This window comes from Pinus tabuliformis, chromosome 2_2 (assembly GCF_031772625.1).
Source record: "Pinus tabuliformis cultivar Carrire ecotype Pingquan chromosome 2_2, CPIR1, whole genome shotgun sequence".
NCBI lineage: Eukaryota > Viridiplantae > Streptophyta > Pinopsida > Pinales > Pinaceae > Pinus > Pinus tabuliformis.
This window is the reverse complement of record NC_142300.1, coordinates 789,251,389-789,269,578: the sequence shown is the minus strand read 5'-3', so window position 1 is coordinate 789,269,578 and position 18,190 is coordinate 789,251,389. Positions and strand designations below refer to the sequence as shown.

General features: G+C 39.3%; 1 protein-coding gene across 3 annotated transcripts in view; it reads right to left on the bottom strand.

Annotated features, from left to right (window-relative positions):
- Positions 1–18,190, bottom strand: part of LOC149195059 (DNA repair protein RAD51 homolog 3-like) — a 231,006-nt gene that overhangs the window by 107,790 nt on the left and 105,026 nt on the right. For all 3 annotated transcript variants that reach the window (XM_089408091.1, XM_089408093.1, XM_089408092.1), the window contains exon 7: positions 3,700–3,831. In XM_089408091.1, coding sequence (XP_089264217.1) covers positions 3,700–3,831 — 132 coding nt within the window. The remainder of the gene's footprint in view (positions 1–3,699; positions 3,832–18,190) is intronic.

Sequence of the window (18,190 nt, the reverse complement as noted above, 5' to 3'; positions counted from 1 at the left end):
ATGTCAATATGCCATTGATGAGATGGCAAATATTTTTTTGATGCGTGATGTTGCTCTAACCCTAGGGAAATCCTAGCTTTACATAATGCTCTAACCCTAATTGAAGCAAACACTAATCCTAATGATATCCAAACTATTGAAGAAGTTCCAAGTGTGAAAACCTTTCATATAAAACCCTACATAGATGAATCTTTAGGCATTAAAATATTAATGCAAGTCCCATATAATATCCTAGCCTTATTGAAGCATACACACCATATATACATGATACCCAAATCCTAGCAAATATACCTTTATGTATAAAATGGAAAGCCTTTTTTTATGATGCCTTTATTATATAAAAATAAATACTTTATTAAAATGTACTAAACATTAACCCTAGAATACATGAAACGCTAGCTAATTCTCTAACCATGCAAAACCATATGCCAAATTCATAAAATTTAATCCATTATCAATAACCAAAATTAAACTATTTACCTCACTCATTGTCGGCCTCACAACATACATGTCGGCTTTTGTTCTCAACAAAGCATGATTATTCATGTGTTGGCTTCATTATGTAAACAAGGAAAACTCATATATATAATGATATCATTCGAAACACTGTACGGGGACGAATTCGTGGATCTGAAGAAATATAAGGAGAACAGAGAAAGGAATACAGCAAGAGAAAATGCTTGGCATTATTTGAGGAAACTCACATATGTACACGTTTGTCCAGTAGAATTTGATTTTATATCTTTGTCCGAAAACTCAAGCTCCTGTGAGTGAATTGGACTTGTAAGGAGTTCAAGCTCACTTGTTTTGTGACCTTTGGTAAATGCAGTCATATCAAACCATTCTGCATTTCAGATCCGTGATTTTTTCGGTGGTCTAAGGCACTTGGACCTGTGGATTTTCGGTGACCTAAGGCACTTGAGCCTGTAGCATTTCGATGACATGTAATTGTGACCTATAACTGGGTAAAGAAGCTCAAATCAAGCAAAAGGATGATACAGTGAAGAGGGATTGAGGTAGATAGAGGCCGAGGAGAACAAGATTACAGACTTGTAAACCTGTATCCACAAACCTGTTCGAAGGTTGTCTACCTATAGGAGCTCAGAGAAAGTGCAGACATCATAACATCACTTAAAGGAGGCTCAGTTGACCTTGTATCTTTCAAACCTGTGATAAAGTAGCTACAAGGGTCGTTGGGAGACCAAATGGAGTCCAACATGTGCCAATATGAGTGGAAGGGCTCCAAAAATAGTGATGAAAGGGGTGGCCTTTTGATCTCCAAGAAAATGACCTGGGGTGCCCCAAAGTGGCTGCGGGGGCACAAAATAATCATCATGGGTCTCCAACTGAATCGAATAAGCATGTATCTCATCTGCAAGGGTTGGAAAATGATGCAAGCCCTCCCTTTGTCTCCCATGGTGAGACACAACCCCATATGGGCCCTGGATCAGCTGCCAAGTGTGTGGTGCAAGAATGTAACCTGTTGGGCAAGGTGGTCCACGTGCATCATCATCATTAAATAAGTGGGACAAGAGCGAGCAATGAACGGTGCTAAAGGATCCCATGGCATGGCTATCTTCTCTCAAGTCTCAACTATGGTGGAGGCCCATGTCACTCAACGCTCACCCTGCAAATGCCATTATGACCCTCTGGAGGGCTTGGATTGCATATAGGGAGACCAAACCCCAAGATGAAGATCCACCTGCAATCTTGTATAAGATCCAATGTGTCTCCTCACCTTCTAGTACAACCATTCATTAGTGCAATTAAGCAAACGAGCTTCCAAATCATGGAACCAAGTGGGCACTTCATAGTTGCATGACCTTCCATAATGGGCTTTAGAGTGTACAGGGGTCTCTAAGTTCAAGAAAGGGGTTAATCAAGGCCCCTATTAAGTGGTTTCAACCTCCAAGGGAGTGATAGGTCCATGGTACATCCGTCATATGGTTGGTGTCATGTGATATAATGATGGAACAGAGTGGGGCGTCAAGGGAAGCCTCCAAGCCACATGCCATGGTACAAGGGTAGCTATGACGAGTGAGGCCCACACTTGGGTGTATAGATGTAGGAGGAATCAATCGTGGTACATGAGTTACCCCAACCCCTTTCTTCATATGCCTTTTGCTTTTTATTGATTTTTCTTTTATAACTGCTCGGGGCTCCAAGGAATGAGAGCATGATGTGTAAGATATAGCAATGATTACACCCTTAAGGTTGGGCAGTTCATCGTCCACCAGGGGTTAGAACAATCATGGGTTCCTTAATGATGCAGGGGACCAATATGAGGAGCCTAGGAACCAAGGTGATGGCCATGACGATAGGGGTAGAGCTCATGTTGGCTTTTGCCCACGTGCTAAATTCGTATGACCCAGCCATCTTTTGCCTTTTATTATACATTTCCTATTAAGAGTGGACAAATAATGCATTTTACTTTCTTTTTAGTTGCATCAACCTCCAGGGCATCGTTGCAACCCCGACCAAAAGCATGGACAAGGGGAGGGGGAGGCTAACTCCTTGTGGACCCAATGGACAAATGTGTACCCAGGTGGAAAATATGTGAAAAGGGGTTATAATGAATGGAGGGGAGTGATGGATGTGATGCTAGGAAGCGGAACCATGCAACGAAAATCGGGGTTTCCCATGTAATGCCACTCCTAAAGCTAGTAGCCAATAGAGGAAATCCTATTGGACTAGGATACAAGGTTAGCCACTAAGTTGGGCAAGGGGACAAGAGTACAGACTAAGCCCATTCTTTCCATCGAATCCCCCCACTAATCCATGCCTAGAAGTGTCCATGATAAGTAAACAAAAATACCCAATTACATAATGAAAGCCATACCTTCAGGGTTGGAAAGCCCACCTTCAAACATACAATCATGACAGATGGGCGAGGGTGCATAATGGCTGGATCAGGTGGCGGAGATGATGGCACATCGAGCTATCTAGTGGCTGCAAGGGGCTGCTGGCTGCTAGCTGAAGACAATGTAGGAGAAAAATTTCTCCTATGGGTGTCACCCACAGGTGGTGGGTAACAAGATCCATTTCCAGGTTTGAAAGATCCATATATGTGGCGGATCCCATGTGAATCTGGGTGGATCCATATCCGGAACGCAGATTCACATGTCCAGCATCAAGACATGTAACACAACATAAGGCCAACTACCACATAGCTGTTTAAAGATGTGATTAAGAAAAATTAGTACCCTGTTCAGTACTACCACACAAGAACTAAATAATATATAGGATAGGTTACAAGTTAATAAAAGACTCGCTTAACGAACAGTGACAGATCTGTAATCAAATAGAAACGAGAGATTCTAGTTTGACAGATCTTCCATATTGATCTCCAAATAGATTTATTCTTTCCCACTCTTTTGCTTGTTATCTCTTGATTAATAAATCTTGAACACATCATAATTTTTAAATTTTCAAGTTTGATGCATAAAATTTGAAAGCAGAGCAACCACAGGCACTGCAAGAGCACTTGATAGATACAGCAGATCAATAATTGGTCCTTCAGAATGCTTATTTTTATAGAATTGTCAATTTTAACCATAGAAGTTGTACTTTGACATTGGCTAGACATAAAAGATACGTTGAGGGATTATTTTGGACTATGGAATAAATATTTAATTACTAATGTTTAAAAAATGAAGGGAAATAAAAGATTGGTCCATGTGCACAGCTCACTATACTTACTGCAGTATCATACTTCTCAGCCAATCTCATTAGCTTTTGTGCCATTCCACCAAGCAGACGAGTTCTAAGGGCCAAATCTTCAAAATCTTGCCGAAAATGGAATGGTACACTGTCAACAATTATAATTTTAACCTGAAAAACATGAAATCACACTTTACTTCATACACCAGAAATGCTTGGAAGCTTCACATATGCATAAGCAAACTTAACATGCTTTCATCAATCAAGAAAACCATAGGTACTTCTGCATTAACATCACACCCAAATTAATACCTCATGGAATCACAGAAACTCGATAATGTCTAAGAACAAATTACTACTTTATGTAGGAAGCTTGGAAATACAATTGGCAACTTTTGTGTTATACCATAAACCAAAACACTGAAAATCCAATAGGTGAAGCCAGAAATAGTGTAATGTCCCCAAGCATTGAGCATAGAAGTATCGCTCTCGCTTGCTTAACTGTCTCCTTTAGGCTAGCAAGAGGGAAAAATTGCTAAGGAGACCACCGAGTTTTGCCAAACTCACCCTTATATTATTAATAAATAAAAGAAGGGGTAAATAATTATTAATAAAAAGCGGGCAAAATCATTATTATTAAAAGGGGGTAAAAGTGACTTCATCATTTAAAATTAAAAAGGGGAGTTCTAGAAACTTGGAGAAGATTCAGTGAAGCCTTATAAAAGGAGATTGATGGCCATTCATCATTCATTCTAATCTTCGTAATCATTCTTGTGTTTGCATTTTGGCTCAAGGGAGTAAAGCTCAAGGGTTTCAGGTGAGATTTTCACACTGGTTTTGGTGGACAACATTGCCACCCTAGCTGGTTCATAGTCAATTTAGGTGGTCCTCCACAACCAATCTAGTTGGTCACTAGGGAAGATCTTTTATTTGTGCACATTGCAGAGAAATTGTTTTATCCATCAGTAATTTTGATTTGCAGGTGATCTCCAGTATCTAGGGGAATATATATTGTCAAATTCGATTGTCTGCAGGAGAGATGGAATCCCTCAATCAGAAAGCCAAGTTACTTCAAGTTATATACTTCACGAGGATCAGATTATATTTTACTTGAAGCCGAGTCTAACCTTCAGCCAGGACCAAATTGATTGTTAGATCTGGAGGCCAAGCGACCATACTGAATGCCAAAATTCATCAGTTATTTGGAGGCCGAGACCTCTTGATTGGAGGCCAAAAGTTATCCTCGAGCAACTTGATTTCTATTGCTGGGGTTTGCAATTATAGGAAAGACGAATTTTCCATCTATGGAAGGCTGAATCACTTCAGCATTCATTCTTATTTCTGGAGGCCGAATCTGGGGCATCTTTCTGAAGGTGAAATTGCTATCAAGAGAAGTTGATTCCATCTCTGAATTGGGACAAATTACAGTGGTATTCAGGAGGTCGAATTTACTATTGGAGACAGTGTTTCTTCCTCCATTAATCAGACCAAGTTCCCTTCAACTCTGGGTGTGTTCATCTCTGTCTGGCAGGACGAAACTTATTATATTCTTGGGCAAATTAACTCTTGTTGGAAAGACGAGATTCTTATATTTCCAGGCCGGCCGCATTCTCAAGTCGGGGCATATTTCTTATTGCTAACAGGCTGCAATTTTCCTTCAATCCTGAGTGAAATTACCTGGCATTTCTGGACTGAGACTCGTGGCATATTCTGGGAGAGACTCCTTAATTTGGCAAGCTGAGAAGAAGTGCAATTCTGGGCGTGATTTTTCCTTGACTGGCAGGCCGAGAGCACATCTAGAAGCTCAGATCAAGAGTTTTATTCCTGTATAAAACCAAGGCAATTTATGCAGGCCGAGAGCATCCTTCATTAATAAGCCGTGATCAATTTCTCTGTTGGGAACGAGTACATTACATTTGAAGGGAGAAGGTGACTGTAGGAGTTGGGTTTCAGAGCATTCTTCAGTTATTCAGCAGATCATTCCTCCACCATTACCAGGATTGAGCATCATTATCAAATCAGATTGAATTCTATTCCAAGAGCCTGGTCTGATACTTATTTGGAAGCCGAGTTGTATGTATTAAGAAGCCTGTGTGCCTTGTAACTGCTACAGCAGACTGGAATTTCCCTTCTTATCCTTGGAGCTGATCTATTACTTCAAGTGTAACCAGGTTCTTAATTGCCATTGCACTTTATCTCTTCTCAATAAATTAATAAAGCTCTGTTTGCCCCTTTTATATTCATCACTGCTCATATAATTCTGGGTTGTCTGCTACATGTTTGACGGAAGTCCTGAATGGAAATTTGTTTGTTACAGTCATCAATAAAGGTTTAAAAATTGTTAAAATTTTTGTTGTACAAGTTTTTGGCTAAAAATTAACTTTGGTACATTATAAATAGGCACGCCAAAAGCACAGTAATAGACACATAAAAAAAGTGTATATAGACTTCAGACATAAACTAATATAATGTTTTAGTTACTGACTGGTTATTTTGGTCATAAGATTTGCCCGTTTTACCCATTAATCAGGAAATCTTCATGGGACTAGCAACATTTTAGTCTTTAGGAAGGAAAAAACGAAACAGAGCCCAATTTGGCCCTTCTTTAGAGGAAGATTAGCAGTTTTGAAGTCATAAGGTACACCCAGTAGAAAGTGTTCTCCAACAAATCACAACCATTTGGAATGAGAGAAAGGCCTTTATTTATAAACGAGACTCTCACCTCCTCATTCTTTATTCCTTAATTCCAGCCTAAGGAATCACTCAAAAGTGACTAGTCATCCACATAACTTGGAGACTAAGTAGAAATTCAACTAAATGATGCTTTTACATGCTTGAAACCTTCATAAAACAGGATAAAATCTTACAAAAGATAAGGCATCCTCAGCTCCATAAAAGCCTCAAATAATGTTTATTAACCTTCAAATATGTCGAGGCAACTTCCATGAAGCATGGAAATGGTTTTCCAAGTCCAAAAGCTAGTCATAAAACCCCTAACAAGGAAAGTGACATCAATCTTAGAAGATGGATGATTTGGCTTTAGGAGGCAATGCTCCAATTGAAATGTGTTGAGGAGGTTTCATTTAGGTGCAAGCACTATTCCTTGTCCACTTTTCTTCAAAGTCTAGCCGTAAGAGGTGGAACGACCTCTCCAAGGGTCCAAAATAACCTCCCTCAAGTGTAAGGCTCTCTTTTTAAGGAAGATTTGTCTTTAACATTTTTACATTATCTTTACACCATGAAACACCTCAAGTATATGCCATATCATTTAAGTGATGTCCACGTCATCCAATCAACACAAAACACTCCCGCAGCTGTCATATTTACCACGCATGGATCAACCCTCAAGAGTGAGAAACTCAAATATTTTCTTTTATTTCATATATAATACAAAAAAATTTAGAGAAATGCAAAAGATAAACCATAAAAAAGTATTTACTCATTGTCTATTGCAAAGTTAATGGATTATTTTCATCTTCTAGACAAATTTTGTCCAAATATTTGCAATAAATCGTTTATTTCTAACCGTGATTGGGCAAAGCAGCCCCAGACATTTATGCTTAAAGGTTTTATTTAAGATATTGTGGGTTGATTTAAGGTTTTTACTAAATCTCAAAATTAATTATAACAAAATAAAGAAGATTTCATGAAACACTACTAAAGTTATGGTTTATCCCATAAAGATACATTCTAAACCTACCATAGCTCCTATTTCATTGTCAAATTGTTATTCAAGGTTATCTAACACATTCTAATGGTGAAATTTACCTCCTAAGTGGTTTACATTGCTTAATTTTTAATTGGGAGAATCATGGGTGAAACCCTAGGGGAATTCACACCCTTCTCATACGAGTTTGTGTTAATTTCAGATTTACGTTTCATTTGATCTTGTATTTTATCATTGCTGGGCTGTTTTCACATGTATATTTCATTTCCGTAGCCAAGCCATCCAAAATCCCACATTAAAAGTGCTTTTTGGCACATGACTTTTCCTTTATCCAAAATATGCATTTTCTGTGTTTTCTACTATAAATCAAATTCTTGAAAGTGTGAACAGCAACAAGCTTGTCCAAATTACAGCACATATTCAAGAGATAACCTTAGAATATCATTTGTCTTTAAATTATGTAATGATATCTCAGTCTTCCAAGGTAAAAGGTATATTCTTTCTAGGCTTAAAAGGTGAAATCAGTGTGCTGATTATATTTCTTTCGTAACATATCATATAACAAGTTCATCAATTATTAATTAGCTCCTATCCCTCATTGGTAGGTGGTGATTGATGCCCTAAATCTTCATTGAATAATTTAAAAAAAATTATCACTATATTGGCACTGCTCTAACTTGGAATGAGGTGTTTGCTGGTTGTTACCTCCCCAGATGTACCAGGCAGGACTTGCAATGAACCACCAAGGTTGTACAAGACACTTGTTCAAATTTCAAGTTCAGAAGCCTTGCAGGCAAGTTTGCTCTTTCTTCTGGTTTTCTTCTCTAAGCAATTTTCATACCCCCATCGGATAATTGTAATAAATGGGTTTAACATGATGAACTTACATAAAAGACTTAGCTCCCTAGGAATCAATTATTAGGGAAGTTACTCTAGAGTGTATTTTTACTTGGTTAATTATTTTTTGTTTGTTAGCGATTAATAATTTTCTAAACTTTTTTCACTCACGCCTCCAAAGCTGGAGTATGTCGTAATGGCTAGGACTCCATGGTGTTGTCTAAGTCTAGAGTCAATGTATATTACCATGCGACTCATTATCCAAAGCCTTACAAAATTGCATATGATCTTTCTGTTAATTTTTCACATGTTCTATATACCGCAATAATCACTTAAAACAATTTAGCATTCAATTTCATTCACCCCAGTAACAGTTAAGCAATTATAGATAGAACAGTAAACAGTAATCCACAATAGAAGATAGCCAAGTGTTGAAAATGAAACTTGCGTTAGTCTTCATAATGTAATAAAAAATTTATTGACATATTTATTATTATTATTTTATTTTTAGTCAAAGCATGTTCTTCATGCTTATAGGGTCAATTGAGTCAAAAAGAATTTATTACGAGTCAAAAGAAATGCATTTGAGTCAAAGTCCCATTTGGACCTTTTGTAAAGAAAAGAAAAAAAAAATATTGAGTCAAAGTACACCAAAAGTTGTCAAGTCGGCCTAGGCCTCCAAGAGTCACCTATTCAACCTTCCTAGATAGTTATATATAAGAGGCAGTTCGACGCATTTGAGAGCTCATTAATTCACATACAAGAAGTACATCTACAACATGTGAAGGATGTGATGTTCCTTTTTCTGGTGTTATGGCATGGTTAGGATGGACTTTCAAGATTCGAGGCAGACAGGGCACAGGTGAAGATTTATGTCATTAGCGGCCCTGGTGCTTTTGGAGATGTTTCATGGGGTTTTGAGGAGTTTCTATGGGGTCCGATGGCATTTGCTTGGCGTGTTCCATCATCTGCACAACTCTTCTTTCATTCCGTTGCATTCCGACAACTTTCGAAACGCAGGATTATTGAACCGGAACAAGAAGATCTATAGGATGGGATGGTTAGAAGTGATTTTCAGTGACCTGAGGAGGCATGGTGGCCAATTTACCCATTTTCCACATTAAAAAGAATATTTTAATTTAAATAAAAATGAGGGAAAAGTGGTCCATGATTAAAATAATAATAAAATAGGAGGTTCTAGTGGGGTCCATCAAATTTATAAAAAGAGGAGGAGGCCACTGGGACACATCTTGGATTTGATCTTTTTCTTGTATGAGAGATTTGAGAACCCAGTTCTATACTTCATTGTAGCCCCAGGATGTAAACCCTCAGGTGATTTAGACAAATTGGGCGAGTACCCATCTCCCCTTGGTGAATTCATCCAGAATTCACAAGAGAGTTTAGCAGTGGCATTTCAATTCAGTTTTGGAGGGTCGGTGCAGTGTAGTCGATTATCTTGGAGGCTAGCTTTTCATCTCAGCAATTTTTGTTGTATATGCATGTAACCCTAGTTTATATTATACATAAAGCTAAGATTATTTCTGCTCATTATTGTTATTTGCAGTTCTATGGTGATAAATATTACATGGCAATTTTCTGTTGAATTTATGAGAATTTGATGTGAAGATTTTGTTTAAGAAGCATTTTGGAAACACCCATAATTTCCCATTCAAGATATTACAGTGGTATCAGCAATGGTGCTATTTCCAGCCTGAGGATTTCAAATTGCAGATTGTTCGAGGATTTATAAGAAAATTATTTCCAGAGAAGTCGAGAGCCCAGTCTGCAACAGAATGAGAATTTATTTAAAGGGGTTCAACAAATTTTCTTGTTAAATGTGCGAGGAAATTCCTAACAAATCGGCTGAGGAATAATAGTGATTTGACAAAATTGAGTTTTATGGTGAGAAATCAAAAGGTCGTATCAAGTTAATTTATGAGAAAAATGTGTCAAAAGCCAAAGGTTAATTTTAAAAGGGGAGCCAAAAGTCAAATTTGAATAGTATAGAAGTCATGGCCATACTCTGAGAAAAGGGCCATGTTGATCAAACCGGCGACAAAATTTCCAACCCACATGTTGGTAGTCTGACTGCGCTGCGCCATTATACTACCTACCCTAGGTTCGAATCATTATGAAATTCATTGTTGACCGAAGTATTCAGCAACAAAGCCAAATTCTAATCTGCCACGTCAAGAGCCAAGTTGGCGTGCCTAGACTGGGAGCCGAATTTGTATTTGAGAGGGCTAGACTGAGTTTCTAGTCTACCAACTGGAGTCAGGCCACATTGTATATCGCCCAAAAAAATCACATGCATCTAATTTGGGCCACCGATCTGTGGGAAATCAAACTCTGGGCCGCCATTGATGTTGCGCGATTGAAGCATGGTGAACATCCTTGGAGCAAATCAGAGGTTGATCAAGAATAGTTTTGATTGATTGCATTCATCTGAGCCGAGAACGTGAACAGTGACCGTTCAACTAACCAAAGCCGAGGATTGGGTTTGTTACCGCAGCATGTTTGTCTGAGCGAACAAGTGGTCGTTTGTACACCATCGTGTTTTCACAAGCGTGAATGTTATGGGGAAGACGTGGAGGCTTAGCATGGGCCAATGTTTTCAAATGAAGCTAAGAATTAAGATTTAATCATTTTGTAAAATTAAATCTCAAATCCTTTATCGAAATTCACTTCAAAGTGTCAAGAATCCTTCTGTGTGAATATTTGATAGACAGGCTGAGTGAATTACTAAGATTAACAGGCGATTCGGCACCACAATTAAATAACCACTGAAGTAGCATTGCCTGATCGAGCCCTCTGTTTATCATCATGAATTGTTGAGTTGATCTGATATGTTACCAGTGATAAATCATAGAACCACATGGCGTAGATGATCGTCAAGAGGAATTCATGTATCAAATTGTCTACCTACTTCTAAGTCAAATCTGAAGGAGGCAAATAGATATTTCTTTGATCCATTGTTGAAGAATTGATGGTCGAAGGGGAATCCCCACGTGCACACTTCGAATTATTTTTTTTCCGGAGCATAATAGACAAACTCAAGTGCCAAAACCAATTAGTGGAAACCGTGGAATAGATTAAGGGTCAAACTATCAATTGTGAGTCATTTCCAAACGTAGTGCACAAGGGCCAATTGCATCATTGGTGATCGATCCGAGCTGCAAATTATAAGTCAAGCATGGTTGTAGCAAAACCTCCATTGTAAAGGAGTGGTTGACGTCGATTAAGAGGTCAGACTGCAAGGGTATTGGTACACAAGTGCGTGAAGACAGTGTTAGTTTTTGGTAGCATCGGAAGTGCTATAGCCTTGAAAATTGGTGGAGAGGCTAAGGCACATGAGTTCTAAAGAACCCACAAACCGTTTGGTGAAATTCCACCCGGATTGTATTTTATTAAAATAATTAATAAAATATGGGTGAGAATGATCTAGAAAGCAGATCAAGACAAGTTTTAATCTTAGCCATTGATTAGAGACTTAATCTCGGTCGTTGAAGTCTCAACAGAAAAAGTATAAAATGGAGGCTTGGGGTTCATTTGGAAATACACACAAAGAGATCGAGGAAATCAATTTTTTGAGGTGAGAAGTTCTTAGGAGGAAAATTGATTGGGGAGATCTTACAGCTGATGGGCAGTGAGAATCCACGAGAAGGATTTTCTAGAGAATACAAGGCAGAGAAACGACAGAAAGATGTCCAGAGGAGGGCTGACGCTGGCCTACACAATGCTGACGCAGAGGCAGCACAGTCATTGAGGAGAGATCGAAATTCTGCAAAGGGAATTCGATTTGCAGTTGCCAGGAGCCAAGGTGTGAAACTGGAGGCAAGAAAGTCGAATTCTCAACCAGCAGAAGATCCAGAGCAGAGAGGCAGTGTAATACCCAACATGGGTGACGCAGAAGTTGCCAGGGTGATGCAGTTTGATGCAAAGGCCATCAGAGGGTGACGTGGAGCCTCCCAGAGCTGAGGATCAGTCACTATTTCTCTAGTAACAGGATGAGATCATTTCACCAGTCTTTTGTCCAGCATTTTCTCTGTAAAGGATTGCAAGATGAGCATCCTAGATTTGTATTCAGATATTTCACCGGCATAATAATAAACCCTCAAATTTGTTGCACCGGTTTTCCCGCATTGGGTTTTTCTGGGGACTATTGTGTCCAAAAATATGTGTGTCCTATGTATCTTGTTCTTTGCTCTGTTTTTTGTTTCATGAGATCAAATATTTAATTAGTGTAGGCTGCATAAGTAATTTGCTTCAGTATTCAGAAGAATAACTTGATGAATGTAAAATCAAGTAGGTGAAGTAGATTCAGATTTGCTGCAGTAGGGGTTCCTTCGAGTATAGGAATTTTCACAGACAGGGGACAAAATTGTTTGTTGATTAACATTGTTGTCTGGGAAGTTGTAGTTTTGTGTTAATTTATTGTATACCTGTAGCCTATAATTGATTTTGATGTTAAGCAGTAGCAGTAGCTGACAATGCTTTTGTAGAATGTTGTCATATTATTACTACTGGTAATGGTTGTACACATTGAGCAGTGCCAATATGTATATTTGTTGAGTGGACAGAGTATTGCGTTGCTAGTGTTTGGTATGGTGAAGTCTACGTGAGGTGTTATAGCAAGGCATATAAATTATTGCTTGTAGAGAGTTTTCATCGTACGTATATGCTATTGTAAACCTCTACGTAATTTCCTTGTACTATGCATTGTTAAGAGCCATGAAAGTTGAGCGTAGTATATCTTGTCTAATAGTTGTTGGCTACTAGGAATAAGACACGGTGGATGTAAGACGTTTGGTCACTTTACCGTGATGTTATTGTGTCCTTTGTTGTATTATTAGTCAAGTCTTGTCAAAGAGTCAGAGTCTTGAGTTGCGAAGTTTATTTATCTTCATCATATGGCCTAGTAAATATTGCTAAAAGTTGTAAGCTCAGAGAGTATCAGTCAAAACAACTTGATATTCTTGTCATCATTGAGCTAAAACATGGATCAAACCTTCCTAAAATCTCTTAATAAATTAGCAACAAAAATCAATAGATTCTTTTCCAAGGGAATACTTTCTATGCTACAACAAGAGCAGCCACAGAAAGAACATGAGATGGGATACAAAATCTTTACTCTTGAAAGAGATTTGAGATTCATGGGATTTTCAACAAAAGCCCTTCTTAAACTAGAAGAACTTGCTTCACTCCTCTCCAAGGTACATTAGTCAGATGGAAAGAGCTTGATTTGGGCTCTAAAACCAGTCATATTTGCTCTCATACAACACAAGTTTTGGAGCATCCTTGTATAAGAGTCAAACTTCTAGTTGCCTCTTGTCTCACTAGTATCATGATGCTGACCGCACCTATACCTCCTTACAATGATGACATAATGAGAAGTCTTTAGATTGATAGTGGACACCTTTCATGTAGTATACTAGGGTTATTTTGCCCTGGGGTTTCCTATAGTAATAACCTTCCTTCGCTATTATAGTAACCAGAATTTACTTCACACTACAGTTTTGTCTGCAGTAGTACTATAAACAAGATAATATGAAACAAATTTGAATGAACAATACAGTAGTCTCGGCAACATAATAACAGATAAGACCAATCTCCCGGCATAAAATCTAATTCAACAATTCAAGTTTCGCATCAATGAGAACAATAAACCCCAGAGATTTTCATTAGGTCCAGATTTAACCAGATGACATGAAATATAAATTTTGGACACCGATCCTATATAATGTACTAACTTCAGTCTCCCTTCTATTAATCAATATGATCGTATTGTTCAGTTTTCTCCTATGTATGGACCTAAACTGCAACAATAATTCATGTACAATTTGAGCTCGGACCGCTTCCTTTCAGATTAGATTTCGTGTCTCCAATAAGATGGACTCTTTCAAGCCACAGAGTCCGCAATTTCCATCCACTATGAGACAACCTTGTTGACTCAGTTTATTCAACGATGCCTTGACAAAGTTACGTAACGTACCTTCCATCACGTGATCGTGTCCCCAACGCCATCACTAAAATGGGGCCTTGAAATTTTGTCGTGCTACATTCATCATATATGCCTCAATTGAAATCAAACATCTACGAACCTTCAATCGGTGAGCTATGCCCTCTTTGGACACTTTAGCAACTGCAGCTAGTCCCTCATAACCTTTACGTCAACATCCACTATTATGGGCACGATATTAATTTTTTTTTATGTGATGATTGGTTGTTAGAATTGGTCATTTGTTGGTCCGCTTTCTTAACTACTCGCTGACTCGAGCTACCTTCAAATTCTCGTTGTTCTAGCCCAGATCAAAATGAGACAGAAAGAGATCTCGTTGCCTAATCTAGAAACTAGATAACCAAAAGATCAATCCAAAACTCAAGGAATTGCTTCACAAGAAAATCATTGTCGCGCCAGACCCTTTGCTAAGAGATAATAGAGAAAAATCAATCCCAGAAGTTCTTTCTCCCTTCAAAAGACTTCTTGTGCCAGAATAGAGAGAAAGAAGGAAAGTCAACTAGGGTGGAATCTTTCACCACCAAAATTGACAAGAGAAGAAGGGGTCTTAAAACCCTCAGAGCTAATGCTCAAGAACAAATAAAATGATCCACACTTGATGCCTCTAATTAAATCCAATCTGCCTTAATTTATAGACTTCTATGAGGGGATTCACTTCCTTGAGTGGTTGAGTGTGTCACATTTTCACCCAACTTACCCAAAACTCGCCCAACAATGTAAGCTTTGGGTTTTTATCGCCTATTTCATGGACTGTAGCCTACCGAGACAAATAGGCTACTAAGTCCCCTTGGTCATTAATGTGTTGAGGACATTACATTCCAGGATTTGGATAACACTAAGGGTCCTACTTTTGGGAAGATGCTTGAGATTCTAGAAGACATGGCCCTGGTTAGATCTTATGACCTCATGTTTGAGCTGGAGTGTGACGATTTGATCCTGCAGATGTTCCAATGCTTCTTCAACATTAGGAAACATCATCTTGATATAGTCATAACACACATGCAGTCCATTTTTTCCTCATGTATGGGAGGCCATGATGCCATTTGCAGGAGGTTGCAGTCTAAGTTGTTGGCCATTTGGAGGGAGGAACAGTTGGTTTCACCTGTTGCTTATGAACTAGCCGAAAGGTTAGTTGAGTAGAACATTGGACTGTTCAGGAGACGGTTGACCCAGGAGGAGTTGCAGTGGATTTATGGTGACCAACCATGTAGCAGGAATGAGTTGAGGAGGAAGGGTCTTTGCTTCATCTGCAAGGAACCTTAGGGACCCGGCCACTCATGTTTGAGTGATTCGGAGGAGATGATAGGGGTAGAGCAAGAGGAGATCCCTTCTGACTTTCAGGGTGAGGATTCTGCTTTTATGGTTGAGTCCATGAGTTCATATGAGGATACCCCTGAGGAGCATGAGCAGTCATGTGGGTATGTTGGCAGTGGCCCAGGTATGCATTCATGTGAGATGGAGTACGATGAGCAGCATATTGTCCAGGGAGCAGACTTTCCAGGTGAGCGACTGATGATTCAGCATGGAGAGCACATAGAGGAGCAGGAGTCTGCTAAGGGGGACAATATGCACATGTGGAAAGCCAGTTGAGGGTTCATGTTGAGCCCATGATAGAGGAGGATGAGCAGCCATTGATGAGGACCAAACAGATGCACAGATAGCCAGTAGGATTGTAGTACTTGCAAACACTTGTTGTCGGGAGGTGCTAAAGACTGATAAGTTAGTCTAGCAGGGGGTTGGTAGACTGGAGGAGCATGGAGTTTTCAATCAGACAAGGGAGGGTCTTATGGAGATGGTGGTGCATCCATCTCTGCGCCAACCCACTAATGAGGTGCAAATAGGTGCACAAGCAGATGGCAGAGCTACAGTACTCTTAGGGAGTAGCCCTCTCCAGGAGTACATAGGCAGGGCGTTCTGTATAGTTTGGCCACGTGTACCCATTATAGGGAGAGAGACAAGATTTTCTCGATGGATATTGATGATTGGCCAGACAGAGTTGTGTGAGATGGGCATGGTGCAACATAGAAGACTTTCTCAGATACAAGTGCCTATGCATTTGATCCCTCCCACAAGATGGATTGGCAAGAGACCATGAGTTGGTACCCTATTGATGGAGTATCATTTTTAGTCAGGAGCATTGTACTGCAGGAGCCCTTAGATGTGAGGGATACTACATGCTCCAATTGGCAGCGAGATGTAGGTTGGCCACTCACCAGTATTTCAACACAGCATCAGCATGGTGAGATTGACCTTGGTCTATGCCAAGGGTTGGATTGGAGAGGTAATGAGTTGGTACACGGTGGATGGAGCAGCACTCATGGTTGGAGTTATAACACACCAGGAGCCATGGAGCATTGATATTTGTTCTTGGTGGGATTGGGATCCAAGAGGATTGGTTGATGACAAGTTCAGTCAAAGATTGGTCTTAGATCCTGGCATTGAGGGGTCCATTCATCGTGGGTTGACAGTGGACACAGAGGCATACCATCACCCAATGGTTTGTATGTGATCCAAGCATTGGGTCTCAGTTACATTGAGCCACCAGACTATTCCACAAGTTTGGATTGCTTGAGGGCAAGCAATCTTGGGGCGGGAGGATTTGTGATGTTCCTTTTTCTGGTGTTCCTTATGGCATGGTTAGGATGGACTTTCAGGGTTGGAGGCAGACAGTTCACAAGCGCAGGTTTATGTAATTAGTGGGCCCTGGGGCTTTCAGAGATGTTTCATGGGGTTTTGAGGAGTTTCTATGGGATCTGATGGCATTCGCTTGGCATGTTCCATCATCTGCACAACTTGCCTTTTGTTTCGTTGCATTCTGACAACTTTCAAAAAACAGGGTTATTAGTGGGCCTAACTCAATTAATTACGCTTAAGGTGGCAAACTGAGAGGAATACTTGACGGAACACCTTAGACTAATAGCTCGTTGGAACCAGAATGACAAGATCTACAAGATGATTTTCAACGATGTTGCACAAATCATAATCGTATAACACTCGTCACGACATTGACTCATTGACTCGTATAAGACTCGAGTAAAACTTAAAATGTGGTAAATTTTAAGCACAAAAAAGAAACTAATGACAATTCCAATTAGTATAAGTTATAAAAACCACAATATATGCAATAATTCATAACATCATCTCATATCTCTAAAAGTACAACATAACATATTTGATTTTTGTAAGCAAAACATTTAGACACTGAATAATAAAAGGACTCGTGATTCCATAATTAAAATCAAAAATGCCAGCAAGTTCAAAATTCAAATACATATGTCATAAATGATAAACGATTCTCATAAAAATGGACGACCACGCCTAAAATAAGCCCTCGTGGAGCTAGTGGTAACATCGGAAGACTGAAGCAACAGTGAGGCAGGTGTATTTGGAGTCTCCATTTGAGATGGCAAACTAGAGAGATACTCAGTGTCTTCATCAAGCCAACTCAAGTAAGGGGTCGTCTCCTCCACAACCCAATCAGACTCTAAATCAATAGTATCCAATAAAATTGGATATGTATCCTTTGGTTGCACTTGTTTTGTGAGCATTCGAAGGTTGTAGTAGATGAAAACCAACTTCTCCAACCTCTCATGCTCCAACCTGTTTCTCTTTTTGTTGTGGATGTGCTCAAACACTTGCCAATTGCGCTCACAAGAAGAAGCATTGCAAGGTTGACTCAGAACTCTGATGGCGAATTCTTGTAATTGTGGTGCCTCAGTGCCACAATCTATCCACCAATGAGTTGTAAAAAAATAACGACAAAGATTATCAGTTTGCAATGCCAAACATATAAAAGAGAACGAGCAAAATTACAAGCTAAGTTCTAATAATTTGCACTTACAAAGCATTTTCTTGTGCATTTTCTTGTCCTTGAGACGTTGGCTTGAGCTGAATCCAAACATGCAAGATGCTTCCTTGTACATATCTCGTTGTATGTTGATTTTGTCCTAAATATCTAGATCCGGGAACATCTTCTCAATGCATATCATGACACCTCTCATCACCTC